The following is a 20085-nucleotide window of genomic DNA, read 5'->3' as shown; positions in this document are numbered from 1 at the left end:
AGGAAGATGAGTCCCTTCTATCCTTCCTACTCTTTCCGGTTTGCTGCATCTTTTGTGTTCCTGAACACCTTTCTAATCTGCACTTCACTGTAGCCACTTTTACAGAACACTTCCTTCAGCTGTTGTAGCTTGTTTAGGAGTCTTTCTTCATTACAGATGAGGTGTGCCCTATGTCCCAGGATGGCTAGCACTGTCTGCCTGTCTTTTGGATGGTGGAAGCTCACTGCATACAGATACAGGTTTGTGCAGGTGTTCTTCCTAGTTTGCATAGCTTAAGTGCCGTCTGCCTTCTTCATTATTAGTATATCCAAGAAAAGGAGACATCCATTCTCCTCTACTTTCATAGCGTAGGCAATGTTTTGATGGAAGCTGTTAAGGTGATAAAGAAACTCATCCAACACTGTTCTCATGCCGCAGATGTATTGTCACCACAGCAGGACAAGAACTCGGGTTTTTGACAGGTGCTTTAAAGTTTTTGAGCATTCCATATAGAGATTTTCAATACCAACAGCCAGAGGGGATCTCCCAGCCACAATACATGCTCACAGTTTTGAGCCAGGAGTGTCAAGCAGTTGTCAAGAGGTACATTCAGGAAGAATAACAACTTCAAAGCTCAGAAGCAGGTCACCCTTCTAGGGTCTCAAGACCATAACATTCGTGAAATCAGTCGACTGCAGTGCCCTACAAAGGGCTTTTTAGAATAGCTAGATTTCTGGCCAGTCCACAACTATGCGAGTTAATTGTGTCAAGTACTGGCCACAAAGGCACTCCTTCCTTGTGGATTTTGGATGTCCATACTGGCATAGTACGACTGGCATCGTGGGATACAGTTGTTTCTCTACTTCCTCTGGCAGATCTGAGCTCTTCAACAAATAAATCATTTTCCTAACCATCTTGGTTGGATCTTTCTTGAGCCTCTTGTAGGCCAATACCTCTAACAGGGGCCCTCTTTCACACACACACACACACACACACACACACACACACACACACACACACACACACACAGAGAGAGAGAGAGAGAGAGAGAGAGAGAGAGAGAGAGAGAGAGAGAGAGAGAATAGGATGATGATGATATGGAGGGCTGACGATGATGTGGAAGAGTGAATTGGGAGGAGGTGACAGAGCAGAGGGAGGCTGAGACTGTGGGGAAAAGGGTACATATAACCTGGGGCAGGACCCTACACTGAGGTGACAAGAGTCCCGGGGTACCTCCTAATATCGACGTATAGCAGCAAATTGATATGGCACCGACTCAACAAGTAGCTGCCCATAATTGCAGAAGTGTAGCCGGTGCACGGTTTTGTGCACAAACTGACCTACTAATAAGTCTCGTAAATGTTCAAACAATGAAAACTTCAGGTAGGAATATCAACATTGTACAGAAAGACAGATTGCTACTTACCGTAAAGATGACAAGTTTAACTGCTGACAGGCACAATTAAAAGACACTTACACTCAAGCTTTCAGTCACTGCCTTCATCACAAAAAGAGAAACACACGCCATTCATTCACACAGGCAAGCACATCTCAAGTACACATGACAAAGGGGGCCGAAAGCTGATGTGTAAGAGTCTTTTAACTGGCTGTCTGAAACTTAACGTGTCTTTACGTTAAGTAGTGAATCTATCATTTCCTATATTGTTCATCTCATATAAATGTTCGATGGAATTCATGTTGGGTGATCCAGGTGGCCAAACCACTCGCTCGAATTGTCCAGAACGTTCTTCAAACCAAGCGCAAACATTTGTGGCCCGGGGACATCGCGCGCTGTCCTCCATAAATATTCCATTGTTGTTTGAGAACTTGGAAGTCCATGAATGGCTGCAAATGGGCCCCTAGTAGCCGAACATAACCATTTCCTGTCAATGGTCGCTTCAGTTGGACCATAGAACCCAATCCACTCCATGCAAATACAGCTCACATCATAATGGAGCCAGTAACAGTTTGCATGGCATTGTTGAAAACTTGGGTCCACGGATTCATGGGATCTGCACCACACTCAAACCCTATCATCAGCTGTTACCAACTGAAATCGGGGCTCATATGGCCAGGCCACAGTTTTCCAGTCATCTAGTGTCCAACCGATACTGTCACCAGCACAGGAGACGCGCTGCAGGCAATGTCGTGCTATTAACAAAGGCACTCGGGTTGGTCGTATCCTGCCATAGTCCATTAATGGCAAATTTCATGGCACTGTCCTAATGGGTACATTTGCCGTACATCCCATTTTGATTTTTGCAGTTATTTCATGAAGTGTTGCTTGTCTGTTAGCACTGACAACTCTATGCAAACACCACTGCTCTCAGTTATTAAGCGACAGATGTCGGCAACAGTGTTGTCCGTAGTGAGAGGTAATGCCTGGAATTTGGTAGTCTCGGCACACTCTTGACACTGTCGACCTCAGACTATTGAATTTCCTAATGATTTCCATAATGGAATATCCCACAACTCTAGTTCCAACTACCATTCCACACTCAAAGTCTTAATCCCTATCTTGCAGCCATTATCACATCGGAAACACTTCCACATGAATCAATCACCTGGGTACAAATGGCTGTCCCGCCAATGCACTGCCCTCTTATACATTGTGAATGCGATAGCACAACTATCTGTATATGTGCATATTGCTATCCCATGACTTTTATCACCTCAGTGTACAGGATTCTAACATACTCTTGTTTCGAAAAGGAATCATCCAAAGTCTAGCAAAGTTTTCAATCTTGTTTGTGTGCCTGTTGATAACTCGACACCTCTACTATTTGGTGAGTTATCATCTTTACTCCCAAATTATTTCCATTCTCGCAGAACTTTCCATTACTATATTTAAATACTAAAAATATATTTACAGTTAATTAATCTGTTGTTTCTGAAACCACAATCTTTTTGTAGTTGCTTGATATTTTCCAGATGCTCCTATCTAATAAGCAAAATTCTTGATAATGGTTAGCAATTGCATTTTATCGTCTTCTTTTTCTACCAAATAGTGATTCTTATTACACAAAATTGGAAAAAATACCTTTCAACAGCTATGACTGGAGGATAAGATGTAGGAATGTGAGGTTTATTATTGTTTTTGTACGAATCCTTATGAACAGGAAAGGGAGGTAATGACAGTGGCACGTAAAGTGCCCTCCGCCACACACCGTTGGGTGGCTTGCGGAGTATCAATGTAGATGTAGATGTAGATGAACATTTATAACTAGTTAACTACAGTAAGCAAGACACTCACAAGCCAAACCTAAGCTTTGGTTTACCAATGATACCTCACTATACCTTGTAAGTTTGAAAGGAATTCCCTATACCTTCTAAGTTTGAAAGGAATGCAACATTTTGTGTGATAGGGGAAGAAAATAGTGGCAATTTGAAGCTTTGAGTAAATCTAATGGTTGTACTCAAATGGCTAGTAGTGTGCTGCTGCAAAAGGTAGGCATCTGGGCTCTGAGTCTCTTTCCAACACACAGCTATAAAGTATCAAAAATGTTATTGTTGCTCGTAATCAATTACAGAATGAAAACTCGCCAAATGAATCATCCTTATGTTAGGACCAAATTCTCAGGCACCTGATAGTTACTAAGTTATTGAACAAAATTTGGTATTTGATATAAATGGATTACATTACATATGAAATGTTGAGGTAGGGGTGTGTGTGTGTGTGTGTGTGTGTGTGTGTGTGTGTGTGTGTAGGCGCGCGCGCGCGCGGGCATTCCAAGTAAGACTCACAGACAGAGAGACTGCAGCAGTACAGGTAAAATGTGTAGAGACTACTGCAATGCATTAGCTACAACTAGTTAAGCTACCTTTTAAAAAATTGACATATTGCCAGTTGGAGGTACGTGCAGTACAGGAAAAGTGTAGAGACTACTGCAAAGCATTAGCTACAACTAGTTAAGCAGCCTTTTAAAAAATTGACATATTGCCAGTTGGAAGTACATAACCTTGTAAATGTTTGTGTAATGATCTATTATATCATGATCTCATATATATATACACAAGGAAAAAGCCTAGTAAACATGGACTCCAACATGCATACCTTAAGAGCTATGACCACTTGTTCGTCCTCAACACTGTGGGGGAGGAGATTAGTGTTTACCGTTCTGTCAGCAAAGAGGCCATTAGACATGGAGCAGAAGATTGTACTGAAGCGATTTATGGAAATCACAGGAAACCTAAGTCAGGATGACCACACATACGTTTGAACCGTCATCCTCCCAATCTTGACACTGTGAGCCAGACTTCTTGTACCACAAGCTCTTTGCTTTCCAGATATTGAGAGGAGGTAGTATGGAACAAAAAGGGTACAGTAAACATGGGTTCTAAATCTGTACCTTAAGGGCTATGAGCACTTGTTAGTAGAAGAGATGTGTTTCACCGTAGCGAAGATGATCAACTGCTCATAGTTCTTAAGGTATGCATGTTAAAGAGTCCGGTTAAAGGCGCTACAGTCTGGAACGGCACGACCGCTACGGTCGCAGGTTCGAATCCTGCCTCGGGCATGGATGTGTGTGATGTCCTTAGGTTAGTTAGGTTTAAGTAGTTCTAAGTTCTAGGGGACTTATGACCACAGCAATTGAGTCCCATAGTGCTCAGAGCCATCTGAACCAAGTCCATGTTTACCAGAATTCCCCTGCTTCATTTGCTGTAAGGAACCTGCCCTAAATTTTTAAAATGTCATTCTGAAACACCCTTCATCAAATTAGACAAAACACACACACACACACACACACACACACACACACACACACACACACACACAACTGCAGTCTCTGCCAACTGAGGCCACAGTTGCCTGAGACAGCAGCAGTCATATGTGTGTAAGTTGCATTTGTGTGTGTGTGTGTGTGTGTGTGTGTGTGTGTGTGTGTGTGTGTGTGTGTTTTTGTCATCCAATTTTGATGAAGGCCTTACTGGACAAAAGCTACATTTGGGGCAGTCTTTTTGTTGTGCAACTCAGCATCTCCACTATATGGTGAGTAGTAACTTTCCGTTTCACAATGTTATTACATTCCATCCTGGATTTTCCACTGTTTGATTCTGAAACACCCTGTATATATACATATAAAAAAAAAACACTCTTGTCATAATAAATCATTATACAGTTATGCCACAATCAGGTGGTGCAACTTCGGACTATGCATAGCAGTGGAGTTACTATAATTTCTTCTGACAGGGAACACTACAGCAAGCAGTCCCTAGCAACAGCAACAGTTCTCACATCAACTGTCCTGTCCAGCATACCAGATGAAGTGAAAGTCATCACAACTAACTGCATCATTATCATGAAATACTGAGGAATGACCCAGTTAACTCATTTCTTGCTGCCTGCCTACTACGGAATACTTCTGTTAGTACAAGATTTGTTATATATATCTACTAACACTTCCAGCCAGCATATCACAGAGTTGTTCCAACCCAAGTTTGATTTCTTTTAGAACAGACTCCTTTTCATCCTTCAGTGGCATTCACATTTGGCATCTTTTTAGGCATTAAACATTTGTGTGTCACAGATGCTGGAATAAATTTTATTATTTTACAGTACTTCTGAAAAAATAACCATCAAAATGAGAAAACACAAAAAACTTCGAAAAAATTGTACCAACTAAGTAATTCAAAAAATGCGAGGGTGAGTCAAATGAAAACCTTAAATATTTTTTTAAATATTATTTACTGTGCAGAAGAGGTACAAAGCCGAATCACTTTTCAACATAATCTCCCCCACGCTCAATGCAAGTCCTCCAGCGCTTCCTCCCATTGCGTCTTTGAGTGGTCCAAACATATGGAAATCACTTGGGGGCAAGGTCTGGTGAGTGTGGTGGATGAGGAAGAAACTCAAAATGCAGGTTTGTGATTGTTGCAACTGTCGTACAGGCAGTGTGGGGCCTTGGATTGTCATGTTGCAAAAGGACACCTGTTGACAGCAATCCACGTCACTTTGATTTGATTGCAGGCCGCAGATGATTTTTTAGAAGATCTGTGTATGATGCACTGGTGACAGTGGTCCCTCTAGGCCACTAATGCTCCAAAATGCCCCAAAAGAGTGTCAGCATAACCTTCCCTGCTGATTGTTCTGTTCAAAACATCTTTGGTTTTGGTGATGAGGAATGGCACCATTCCTTGCTCGCTCTCTTCGTTACCAGTTGGTGGAAGTGAACCCAGGTTTCGTCCCCAGTAACGATTCTTGCAAGAAAGCCATCACCTTCTCATTCAAAGTGCCGAAGAATTTCTTTACAAGCATCAACACGTTGTTCTCTCATTTCAGGAGTCAGCTGCCGTGGCACCCATCATGCAAACACTTTGTGAAACTGGAGCACATCATGCACAATGTGGCGTGCTGACCCATGTTTAATCTGTAAACATGCTGCAATGTCATTCAGTGTCACTCGGTGGTTTTCCTTCACTATGGCTTCAACTGCTCCAATGTTCTGTGGAGTCACAACTCATTGTGCCTGACCTAGAGAAGGAGCATCTTCCACCGAAGTCACACCATTTGCAAACTTCCTACTCCATTCATAGACTTGCTGCTGGGACAAACAAGCATCACTGAACTGAACCTTAATTCGTTGTTGAATTTAAATGGGTTTCACATCTTCACTACGCAAAAACCAAATAACAGAACGCTGTTCTTCCCTGTTGCAAGTCACAAGTGGGGCGGCCATCTTTATACTGACACTGTGACAGTATGTGTGCATCTGCACTATGCTGCCACCTACAGGCCATTCTGCATGCTGTTTGTAGCATGCTTACCAACTTACAGGATAACGGCGCGAAATTTCGATTTGTTATTACAAATTTAAGGTTTTCATTTGACTTATCCTCATAGTTCAATTGTAATAAGTATTAGAAATACACTGATGCTGGGATTGTTCTTTTGCATCCTCCGTGTACTTCGTTGCTCTTATTTTTGTTGGCACACCATCAGAAGCAATCTCTTTATTTAATTTGAGGTGGAAACACATTTTGAACGTTTTCAAGGAAAAGAATAAAATTTAATTATACAAATTAATTGTTTTTGTTCATTATTGGTTTACAAAATTCATTAACGTGCTTTAATTTTACTCATGCTTATGAATCACTATTCATCTTTCGGCTAGTTCTGCTGTCTGTGGAGTCTGTTATGATTAAAAGAAAAGCAACAAAAACTGTAGCATTAATCTCACACAGTAAATTAACAAATAGAGCATTATGAAATTTCTACCATAAGGAAGAAAGCACCAACTGCTATATTTCAACATAGCAAGTGTCACCGTATCAGTCATGCTAATTATGGGAGCATTTGTAATAATTTCCAAAGGCAAAGCCATGTTAACAGATTACAATGGTTCAATAATATCAACTGGACTACAGTTGCTGATAGCTTCACAGTTTTAAGAACTATACACATGCAAAATGCTCGAACTTTCACACAAATGACTTTCAACTTGAATACTAACCAGCTGCAGTAGTATTTTCTTTTACATCGCTTAATTTGGCACCCAATCTGATGTTCTCTTCTTCAGTAAACAGTTTACGGACTTTTCTAGCTGGAGATTTTCGTATCTCTTCAGGTCTCTTCCGATTTTTGCTAGATGTGCTACGTGTGACTATACGAACTGGGTTGCGTGCATGTGCTGGTGATGTTTCATGCTGAAACAAATGTGTAATCGTAAGAGTTATAAAGAGAAATTGCACAAAAATTTAGCAAAGTTTCTGCTTTGGTGTTTGAAACTGAGTACTAATCCCTTTAAGAACAATGGAATATCACATTCAAAGTTATTAACATGGGAAGCAGGTAACTGCAACTCTATCACATCGTTAGTAACAGACATAAGCAGCAAATGGAAAATATTGGTGACTTGATCACCCCTGCCTTGTACATATTCAAACATGATCCATTTGGCTGTACAACATCCACTTTGCCTTGTTGGACAGTGAACTGGCTGGCTTCTTCAGGTAGAAACTGGGGGGAAGCAGATGGTAGTGAGCCCCAAAACACATGGTTTTAAGTTAAAAATCCCTACAAAGAAGAAATAGGCAAGAGCAGCAGCTGTCATATAAGGCAGTGAAATGCCTCACTGTTTATAGTGCTATTAGAAGAAGGGAGAGGGGGATATGTAAAGACAACATACCAACACCTTACTCCACACATGTGCTATAGCAGCAGCTGCATCACTTTCATCCATTTGCCTACTGTTGACATCCTTTCTGTAAATGCTCTAACCCCTCTGAACATGGGTGTCAGACTCATGGGATTGTTGCAGGCAAAGGCACAGGGGTCTTCATTGTGCTAAGAGTCTTCATTCCTCTACATAAGTCCTACAGTGTGGAAGTAATCTCAGCAGTGAAGCCATTCTTTGTTCTTTGATTTCCATCGAGTTGTAGGCTACATTAGTTGAGAAATTGGATGAGGGCACTGTTGGTTTTCTTCATACAAACTTCAAACTCCCTGAGATCTACTAACAGAAAATCAGTGGGAATGGATTTTTCTAGGTATGTGAGTTACCTGTTTTCTAATCTGATCACTTGAAACATATTTGTTAGTTTTTCCCTCATAACTACATGTATGGAAGATGTGACAACCTTTGGCTTACTGCTACCTTTCGTATTAGCTGATGGCCCAGTGGTACATGTGTGCCCTGGTTTTACCAATGACATCAATGTTGTAAAGCTGTACCCTACCACCTGTTTTTAGTCACAGCAGCAAATGACACTGCAAATACAGGTGATACAACTGTCTGATAAGCTGCTTACCCTTAGGCTTAAAGGATTCACATTGTGATCCTGATTTTAAAGACTTTCTTTTCTTTAATGTACTATGAGAACTCATGATTCTGGACTGTATGATTTTCAGAGCTGTTGATGTAGAATAACAGTGATGGACAAATTATTCTTATCCCAAACAAAGCATTTCCACAACATGTCCAGTTCTTGCAAAACAGGGTTGTGCACCCACACCAATGGCATTTACAACATCGCATTGGGTTCAGCACATGGGTGACATCTTACAAAAGATAAAAAGCACTTCTGATCTACTCTGGTAACACAGGTGTGTTGAAGGTGGGTATAAATGCAGCTGTGCTTTAAAGCTCTCCACATGCCCTCTTTATCATGCTCTAACACCAACAAAGTCTTCTATGTATTTATCTTTTAACTAAAATCAATCCCACTATGTCTCTGCGGCACAATTCAACACCCTTGTTAGTATTTTTGTTGTTGGGAAGCTCCATAGATATTGAATACAAGCTGTTTCACTTCATGTGATTGTCTACTTAAGACAGAGAGACAGTGTTTGGTCCTAAGGGACTCACCATTTCGTACAAACAGGAAGGCCCATGTGCCTTACAGAATGGACTTGTTATGTTATATTTCATACCTCTGAGATGACACAATTTGGTTCCTATTACTTTTCCAGATACGTTACGTCTATATACACATATGACAGAATGTTACAAATTAATTTAAATTCAGTATTGAGTGTTTTCAACATTATTAGGATAATCTCTATGTATATTAATCTTACAATTTAAAAATATATTGACTATTAATTGACTATGACTATTTCAAAAATATGAAACAGTTTTTCAGAAACCACTACCAGCCACAAAATTATTTAATGAAGCAACATGATTCACGGTATAATCATCATCTTTGGACTAATGGCAATAGAATATTTTTTAACGAATTTACACACAGGTATTACAGTTGTTTTGTGAGTCCTGACATGTGTTGTGGTCATTTGTGTTCGTGTGTACTGGTTGCCTTCTTGTGGTGTGATCAGGTACCTTCATTGCTGTGGCTTCTTGGAACTTGTTAAGCACTTTGGACAAATTTGCACAGGATGCTTGAAACATGACATCATCTCTTATGGTTCATTCAGTTTGTTACATGAAAATTGTTCTTTAGTAATTTTTAGTACACCAGCCAAAGCCTGCAAACCCTTGCATATATAGAAAGTATCCTCTTTCAAATTTTGTAACTATACAAAGAATCTGTACTGAAGAATATGATGTGTTATTAGGTGAAGCCCAATTGCTGTGTTCTAGTTACTCAAACTGTTGATTTTGTTGTGTATTTTTACTTCTTGCAGATACTCTCATCTTGCTGCAATGAAACACTGGAGAGCCATAGACTCCACTCAGTCAGAGAAGCACCACTCATCTTTGTGAAATCTACAACAAAAGAGCTGTGTCACAAGCTCAAAGGATATCTCATACAAAATGTTTTGCCTCATTAGCCATCTACCAGTAAACATCTTATTCTTTAAAGAATCAGACTACAGTGTATAAAATAGTTTCCAGTGTCTGATTACAAGTGAGTTAATGCAGTAAATATTCACCTTTAAGCATGTAAGCGAGAAAAGGCTTGGGAAGGTTTGAAATTATGCTTAAAGTTTGTTGGAAGTCACTAAGTGCTCTTGTCGTGAAACACTGGATGAACAGAAACTAGGTAATTTGCACTCCAATTTAAGCACAAGCTAGTTTTTCCACACATCTCAATGTTTATTATGTCATATCTCCTGAACTGTGTGTCCTACAATGATATAGTTTTGCAGGTACATCCAGTGATATATGTAGATACTGTCTACAAAGTTTGTTGGGAATATAGTTAGCAGTACAGAAGTAATAAATTAAAACGTCATGCCAGATGCTGGAGTTTGACTGCATGAATAACAAAAACACATTAAGCATAAACTTTCTTCTAGGTGGGAGTCAGCAGGAAAAAGTTTTGTACAGGTTTGAAATTACGTGTAATTTTTGTAGGTAGTCACTAAGTGCTCTCATTCTCAAATAGTGGATAAATGAAATCCATCTACTTGCGCACTGTCAGTAACAATGCCTCACAACGAACATACAGTTTAAAACTGTAATACTTGTCTTTTTGTTAAACTTTTAACATAAGATTATACCTCTTAATGAGTACATTACAACAACATTTTAATTAATAAAATTCGGTCAATAATTATGCAAAATACTGAAAATCAAATTTTTTTGCTCTTACGCTGCAACTGGTAGGGTGTTCTGGGATAGCGTATTAATAATATAGATGAGTCTGTGATTCGTAATGCAGTTGAACAGTTCTGATAGAAGTTTATACCAGTCATAGAAGCTAGATGTTTAAAACAAGATGCTCATTATCAGCAACAAGACATTCCACAGCCATGCTCAACAGCAGTCACTTAAGCATAACCAAAGCTAATTACTGCACCAGTTCTAAGCTCACAAATGCTAGGTCCGACAAGCCTAAATCCAATCATGTATGACAGGGTTCCTTGAAACATTCAACATTTACTCAGGAGTCATATACAACTTAGCAGCTACAGAGGCAATGAGCACAGCTTCCCATTCACTCTAGCAAATGCTATTGTAAACTCACTCCCATTTATTTTAATAATGACACTTCACTCAAATCTAGTGCTTATCAAGATGAGCAGAAGGGTCAGCAACTATATCAATACATAGGTGGCTACTGAATTTTTCCGTGTGCCTAAACTGACCGATCCAGTGCTTGCTATGCATGTAGGGATCTATGTCTGTCCCGATAGCTGAATGGTCAGCGTGACGGACTGCCGTACTAAGGGGCCCAGGTTCTATTCCCGGCTGGGTCGGGGAGTTTCTCCGCTCAGGGACTGGGTGTTGTGTTGTCTTCATCATTTCATTCCCATCCGGCGTGCAGGTCACCCAATGTGGTGTCGAATGTAATAAGACCTGCACCCAGGCGGCTGGACCTGCCCTGTAAGGGGCCTCCTGGCCAATTACGCCAAATTCTCATTTTCATTTTAGGGATCTATGCTTAACTAAAATGATCACAGTTGCTCAAATATAAAACAGGTTATTTATCCTTGAAGCAAGTATATGATCCCTTGTCAATGTCACACAGTCTTGCATCACTCATTCTGTCTAGACATAAGAAAAAGATTCATCATGTGATTCACATTCAGAAAGATCTAACTGTCTCTCTAGCACCATCAAAAAATTGTAAGAATTCTTCTGGTATCCAATTATATAGACAGTCACCTTCACAATATTCAAATTGCCATCCTACCACTCACACAATACTCCTGAACCTATTTTACTACTTATAATATATTTACTTATAATTACTTATACCCCCCCATGAACCATGGACCTTGCCGTTGGTGGGGAGGCTTGCGTGCCTCAGCGATACAGATAGCCGTATCGTAGGTGCAACCACAACGGAGGGGTATCTGTTGAGAGGCCAGACAAACGTGTGGTTCCTGAAGAGGGGCAGCAGCCTTTTCAGTAGTTGCAAGGGCAACAGTCTGGATGATTGACTGATCTGGCCTTGTAACAATAACCAAAACGGCCTTGCTGTGCTGGTACTGCGAACGGCTGAAAGCAAGGGGAAACTACAGCCGTAATTTTTCCCGAGGGCATGCAGCTTTACTGTATGATTACATGATGATGGTGTCCTCTTGGGTAAAATATTCCGGAGGTAAAATAGTCCCCCATTCGGATCTCCGGGCGGGGACTACTCAAGAGGATGTCGTTATCAGGAGAAAGAAAACTGGCGTTCTACGGATCGGAGCGTGGAATGTCAGATCCCTTAATCGGGCAGGTAGGTTAGAAAATTTAAAAAGGGAAATGGATAGGTTGAACTTAAATATAGTGGGAATTAGTGAAGTTCGGTGGCAGGAGGAACAAGACTTTTGGTCAGGTGATTACAGGGTTATAAACACAAAATCAAATAGGGGTAATGCAGGAGTAGGTTTAATAATGAATAGGAAAATAGGAATGCGGGTAAGCTACTACAAACAGCATAGTGAACGCATTATTGTGGCCAAGATAGATACGAAGCCCACACCTACTACAGTAGTACAAGTTTATATGCCAACTAGCTCTGCAGATGATGAAGAAATTGAAGAAATGTATGATGAAATAAAAGAAATTATTCAGATTGTGAAGGGAGACGAAAATTTAATAGTCATGGGTGACTGGAATTCGAGTGTAGGAAAAGGGAGAGAAGGAAACATAGTAGGTGAATATGGATTGGGGGACAGAAATGAAAGAGGAAGCCGCCTGGTCGAATTATGCACAGAGCACAACATAATCATAACTAACACTTGGTTTAAGAATCATAAAAGAAGGTTGTATACATGGAAGAACCCTGGAGATACTAAAAGGTATCAGATAGATTATATAATGGTAAGACGGAGATTTAGGAACCAGGTTTTAAATTGTAAGACATTTCCAGGGGCAGATGTGGACTCTGACCACAATCTATTGGTTATGACCTGTAGATTAAAACTGAAGAAACTGCAAAAAGGTGGGAATTTAAGGAGATGGGACCTGGATAAACTAAAAGAACCAGAGGTTGTACAGAGATTCAGGGAGAGCATAAGGGAGCAATTGACAGGAATGGGGGAAATAAATACAGTAGAAGAAGAATGGGTAGCTTTGAGGGATGAAGTAGTGAAGGCAGCAGAGGATCAAGTAGGTAAAAAGACGAGGGCTAGTAGAAATCCTTGGGTAACAGAAGAAATATTGAATTTAATTGATGAAAGGAGAAAATATAAAAATGCAGTAAGTGAAACAGGCAAAAAGGAATACAAACGTCTCAAAAATGAGATCGACAGGAAGTGCAAAATGGCTAAGCAGGGATGGCTAGAGGACAAATTTAAGGATGTAGAGGCCTATCTCACTAGGGGTAAGATAGATACCGCCTACAGGAAAATTAAAGAGACCTTTGGAGATAAGAGAACGACTTGTATGAATATCAAGAGCTCAGATGGAAACCCAGTTCTAAGCAAAGAAGGGAAAGCAGAAAGGTGGAAGGAGTATATAGAGGGTCTATACAAGGGCGATGTACTTGAGGACAATATTATGGAAATGGAAGAGGATGTAGATGAAGATGAAATGGGAGATACGATACTGCGTGAAGAGTTTGACAGAGCACTGAAAGACCTGAGTCGAAACAAGGCCCCCGGAGTAGACAATATTCCATTGGAACTACTGACGGCCGTGGGAGAGCCAGTCCTGACAAAACTCTACCATCTGGTGAGCAAGATGTATGAAACAGGCGAAATACCCTCAGACTTCAAGAAGAATATAATAATTCCAATCCCAAAGAAAGCAGGTGTTGACAGATGTGAAAATTACCGAACTATCAGTTTAATAAGTCACAGCCGCAAAATACTAACATGAATTCTTTACAAACGAATGGAAAAACTAATAGAAGCCAACCTCGGGGAAGATCAGTTTGGATTCCGTAGAAACACTGGAACACGTGAGGCAATACTGACCTTACGACTTATCTTAATCTTTCTTCTAAGGAAAGGCAAACCTATGTTTCTAGCATTTGTAGACTTAGAGAAAGCTTTTGACAATGTTGACTGGAATACTCTCTTTCAAATTCTAAAGGTGGCAGGGGTAAAATACAGGGAGCGAAAGGCTATTTACAATTTGTACAGAAACCAGATGGCAGTTATAAGAGTCGAGGGACATGAAAGGGAAGCAGTGGTTGGGAAGGGAGTAAGACAGGCTTGTAGCCTCTCCCCGATGTTGTTCAATCTGTATATTGAGCAAGCAGTAAAGGAAACAAAAGAAAAATTCGGAGTAGGTATTAAAATTCATGGAGAAGAAATAAAAACTTTGAGGTTCGCCGATGACATTGTAATTCTGTCAGACACAGCAAAGGACTTGGAAGAGCAGTTGAATGAAATGGACAGTGTCTTGAAAGGAGGATATAAGATGAACATCAACAAAAGCAAAACAAGGATAATGGAATGTAGTAGAATTAAGTCGGATGATGCTGAGGGAATTAGATTAGGAAATGAGACACTTAAAGTAGTAAAGGAGTTTTGCTATTTGGGGAGCAAAATAACTGATGATGGTCGAAGTAGAGAGGATGTAAAATGTAGACTGGCAATGGCAAGGAAAGCGTTTATGAAGAAGAGAAATTTGTTAACATCGAGTATAGATTTAAGTGTCAGGAAGTCATTTCTGAAAGTATTTGTATTGAGTGTAGCCATGTATGGAAGTGAAACATGGACGATAAATAGTTTGGACAAGAAGAGAATAGAAGCTTTCGAAATGTGGTGCTACAGAAGAATGCTGTAGATTAAATGGGTAGATCACATAACTAATGAGGAAGTGTTGAATAGGATTGGGGAGAAGAGAAGTTTGTGGCACAACTTGACCAGAAGAAGGGATCGGTTGGTAGGACATGTTCTGAGGCATCAAGGGATCACCAATTTAGTATTGGAGGGCAGCGTGGAGGGTAAAAATTGTAGAGGGAGACCAAGAGATGAATACACTAAGCAGACTCAGAAGGATGTAGGTTGCAGTAGGTACTGGGAGATGAAGCAGCTTGCACAGGATAGAGTAGCATGGAGAGCTGCATCAAACCAGTCTCAGGACTGAAGACCACACAACAACAAATTTTCGATGTTTCACTTAACACTTCACAAATTTTATTTCACATGTTAAAAAACACATCCTCTATTTACAGTACTTCCAATATTCTCAATCAAAGTAATATTTCTTCAACTATGACAACTTATTCAGCTTCTGAACTGCAGGCCAACCATCACCTTCAGCCACTTGTGACCACTGCTGTCTCTCCAACATCTCCCAAGTGCATAAAGTCTAATAGGGGGCTTAGAACTGCCCTGTCTGGAACATTCTACAAGGCCAACAATATAGTACTCACAAGAAGTAGGTTGTTTTTACCAATTATTGGTAAGGGTGTCAATAATGGTACCCTTACACTGTTCTGATGTCTGTGCAATGTACATCCAAGTCCTGGACTTTGTGCAAGCAATTGAAAATGTATTCGATTTTACAGCATCTACTTCTCAACGCTTACTTGCCATCCACTTGCACGGTACCCTTTCAAAGTATATTCTGACCTGTATATGAATTCCAATGGCCATGTTGTCACACAGGTGGTCAACATCGTCTTCCCACTGAACATGATCTGCAGCAACAACAAAGCAGAATGAGAGATATGTGGTTGTGGGTGAGCTGTTGGTCATATTGAAATATACTCTGAATTCAGGAGACATTTATCTTTTGGATGTATAAGATCTGACATTACTCAAGCACTGGGGTAGGTGGCCGTATGTCCCCGTAACAGATTATGACTACTGAATTTTCCATGGAGAAATTTATGCACAATCAGATTCAAGAGATGGCTTAGAGTATCTCATTTTGAGTGGCTCATTTGGTGGGAAATACAAAGCGCATAAGGTTGCTTTCATATGAAGATGTATCACTACAGGAACTGCTTGTAGTAGGCTGGTTAGAGTCACAGACAAGGACAGTTATACACAGTCCAGTCACATTAACAGGAACAATATGTGGAGTGTATTCCCCTATCCAGTCTAAGTTAATTTTACTCCAAATGTTCTCCCATTTGTGAGAAGGCTATAGAATTACAGCAATGAAATTTCTACCAGACATTAAGTACCTACTGTGAATTACACTAAACCTAAAAAAATTATTTATAAGTTGATTTTCATCCAAAAATTTTTAGCAAATGAAAGAAACAAAATTTTGCCATATTATTCTTCATTTATAATTTTATTTAGAAGAAAAAATACAAAATTTGACGTTACTTAAAGTTCCATAGTTGAATATGGTAGATATCTTGATACATACTACATTTCACCGAATTATCTTGAATAGTTCTTCAGAACAGGTGACTTCTCCAGTAAAAAAATGTTATATCTGGGAAATCACTTTTAAAGAAAATGAGCTGAGTTTGAACACTTACAGATGATTAAAAACAGCCTGATGCATATGTTTTGCCCTCTTCTGCCTCGTGAGTGTCCTCCAGCTTTTGTTTGCAACATCTAGCTAACTCTCTCTCTCTCTCTCTCTCTCTCTCTCTCTCTGTCTTCTTTCCCCCCCCCCTTCTCATTTCTGTTACGGATCTTTCAGCATCTTGCACTCTACAGTTGTCACAATGGTGAAGACCATATTCTTCTTAGGAATGATTCGTAATTTTTGTAGTACCCAACACTTAACACAATTGTATGTGAGAATGCCGCCATGGGCTATTTTTAATGTCTGTGTACCTACAGACACAGTTTTTGCTAGACAATTCCAAATAAAGCTGTTGAAACACTCATTTGAATTTTGGGTTTGCCCATGCAAACACTTCTCCAGTAGCTCAGGCCTGGCCACATTTCTGAATATGGGCTTTATAGCACTAAGTACAGCTGCTGGAAGACTATGCTTATGTGAATAAGATTCTCCTGTCACTGTTGCCCTGTTAAACTTGCACCATGACGTGTTACCTTTTAGGCAGAGACCATGACATCTGTAGAGGATCTATGAAAAAATATTGCCCATACATCATTCTTTGAGCTTTTAAATTGTCCTTACTCCTTCTAAACACTTGTCCATAATATCTCTGGAGATTTTCTATTTCATTCTTAGTCAAATGACCTTGTTCTGTCAGCATTTTTGCCTTTCAGTCTGGTCCCCAAACATTTTTGTACATGGTCGACACATTTCATTCTGGTAATTTCCACATCACCATAGGAGTTGGAATTCGCCATACTCGTGTAGGCATTGCTGTCTCATCTTCAAGACATCGAGCGTAACAAATGCCTCTTGTCTTTTATGATCTTTCAAATATTTATTTTACACCAAATACTTCAATACCATCACTGTTATCTTCATAGTTAGAAACACATTTCAGTTTGTGTTCTTCCTTTCTGCCTCCTGTTAATCTTTTGCAAATTTTACAATTTTTGGATATAACTGCTACACCAGTGACCTTTCCTGTATCTATGCTTGTTGCTGTAATGACACCGTCTAGGGAGAGATGTCCCCTTTTCTGCGAGCTCCAATCTCAAGCAATGGGAAGGTCTGTGCAATGTTCATTTTCTACAACAGCTTCCCTTGCAGCATTCTTCATGTTCTCCTCACTAACTTCCACTACAGCTCTCTTCAATAATGATCACACATTCTGAAAATTCTTTGTGCAAGCATGCAATTCTTGGCAGCACATAAAAGCTTTCCAGCAGCCTTACGTTTCCCAACTGAACGTAGAGTGTACACGGTCTTGTATTTACTCCATAAGGCCCACTGGGTCTAGCTTCGATGAAGTGATAAAGGAAACAACAGATAAACAATTACAGAAAACTATTTGTAGTGGAATTGCCAGACCTTTTCTACCACTGTTGCTTTCTTCAATCTTCACATATTCAGATAGTCCGCATATCATGCACTTCACAAAATTAAAAACAATAACAGTTAAAACACCCACATGCATAATAATATTGTTCCTTTCTCCATTAGTTCCAGTGAGCTGGCCGTTGTGTCCGAGCGGTTCTAGGTGCTTCAGTCCGGAACAGCGTTGCTGCTACGGTCGCAGGTTCGAATCCTGCCTAGGGCATGGTTGTGTGTGATGTCCTTAGGTTAGTTAGGTTTAAGTAGTTCTAAGTCTAGGGGACTGATGACCTCAGATGTTAAGTCCCATAGTGCTTAGAGCCATTTGAACCATTTGAAGTTCCAGTGAGCATTCTATATTCGTCAAAAAAAGAAGACTGTTTTTTTGACAAAGCATTGTCAACAGTATCAAGTGAACCACTTTTACTGGATATTTTCGCATGATATATGTACGTGAGGAGTGTGCATTCTGTCCTGATTGTCTTTAAACTTTTTCTTTTTAAATATTCCTTTTGGTTTTGTCATCTTCAGTGAGATCTAGAGAAAACTGGATTCACCACAACACAACAATTAGAGGAACAACAGAAACAAACTTCCAAAGATGAAACATGTGAAACAGATAAGCATCATAATGGGACTGTTACAGGTTAGCTGCGCATTTCACATAACAAGAAAAATAAAAGATAAGTGAGAAGGAAAGGTGAACGTGAAATCTTACAGTCAAAGTAAATTCGGGCATGGCGGACAAACACAATAATATAAAATATAGGTCCTAAAACCAATTTTTCAGGAAAATCCTTTTGAGATATACAAAAAGATCCCAACGATTTAAATTCCACCAAAAAACCAAATAAAATAAAATATTTTTTTTTTTAAAAACACTGTTTTTACCCATACCACACGTGCTTAATGTGAGCACCGTCTACATTCAACATTAACATGCAATAATCACCCACAGAGGGCAGGTGGTAACACCATCAATAGAGGGTATATAAAGCATGTAGTGGGGATGTGGGAAAACAGTGTAGTAGTCGTCGTAATGCGGAAACAGACCGTTCTCTCTGACGGCCAAAAGAGCATCATCATGGGCTTTTGGGCCAAGTATGGAACATTTCCAAAATAGCTAAGTTTGTAAACTATTTGCATGTCATCGGGAATAAAGTATACTGTGCACAGCAAAATGGCACTACCCAAAACTGACACCAAGGCAACTGCAGTGCACCATGGGCCACAGATGACAGGTGAATGATAGCTGCAGAAATGTGTACAGGTGAACAGATGAGCAACTGACTGCCCAGTTGAACCAAGGAGCTAACGGCAGTGCTTCCTTCCTGACCATTTAACAAACACTGCTGTGTATGGGTCTCCGCAGCAGACATCTGGTCCATGCAGCCATGTTGACTGCTGTTCATCCGTGATGAAGGCTGGAATTTGCATGCCAATGCCGTAGCTGGACATCCACTGAATGGCAACAGGTGGCCTTTTCAAATAAATCACATTTTATGCTCCACTGACATGAAACATCTGAAAGCAAACACCCTGCAAGAATCGTCAGGGCAGAGGAGGGACTGTTATGGTCTGGGGAGTAGTTTCATGGCATTCCCTAAGTGATCTCATCATTCTGAATGGTATAATGGATCAACAAAAGTATCCTCTGTCCTAGGGGACCATGTCCACCCCTACATGCAATTTTGTTTTTCCTCAACACAATAGTATCTACCATCAGGACAGTGCAAAATGTCACATGACTCAAAGTGTATATACGTGGTTCAAAGAGCACAAGGCTGAGTTTAACATACTCCCATGGCCACCAAACCCACCAGATTTAAAACCAATCAAGAATCTGTGGAACCACCTCAGCCGGACTTTCCATGATATGGATCCTCAGCCAATTAACACAGCACAGCTGATTAAGGCACTACAGTCAACATGGCTCCACATCCCGGTCAGTACCTACCAGAACCTATCT

At 40.2% G+C, this 20085-nt stretch overlaps 1 protein-coding gene across 3 annotated transcripts in view; it reads right to left on the bottom strand.

The window, feature by feature from the left end:
- Positions 1-20085, bottom strand: part of LOC126471137 (delta(14)-sterol reductase LBR-like) — an 887948-nt gene that overhangs the window by 723065 nt on the left and 144798 nt on the right. For all 3 annotated transcript variants that reach the window (XM_050099227.1, XM_050099228.1, XM_050099230.1), the window contains exon 3: positions 7431-7623. In XM_050099227.1, the coding sequence (XP_049955184.1) occupies positions 7431-7623 (193 nt within the window). The remainder of the gene's footprint in view (positions 1-7430; positions 7624-20085) is intronic.

This window comes from Schistocerca serialis, chromosome 3 (genome assembly GCF_023864345.2).
Source record: "Schistocerca serialis cubense isolate TAMUIC-IGC-003099 chromosome 3, iqSchSeri2.2, whole genome shotgun sequence".
NCBI classification, from domain to species: domain Eukaryota; kingdom Metazoa; phylum Arthropoda; class Insecta; order Orthoptera; family Acrididae; genus Schistocerca; species Schistocerca serialis.
The sequence above is the reverse complement of the archived record's forward strand: the minus strand, read 5'-3'. Positions and strand labels throughout refer to the sequence as shown.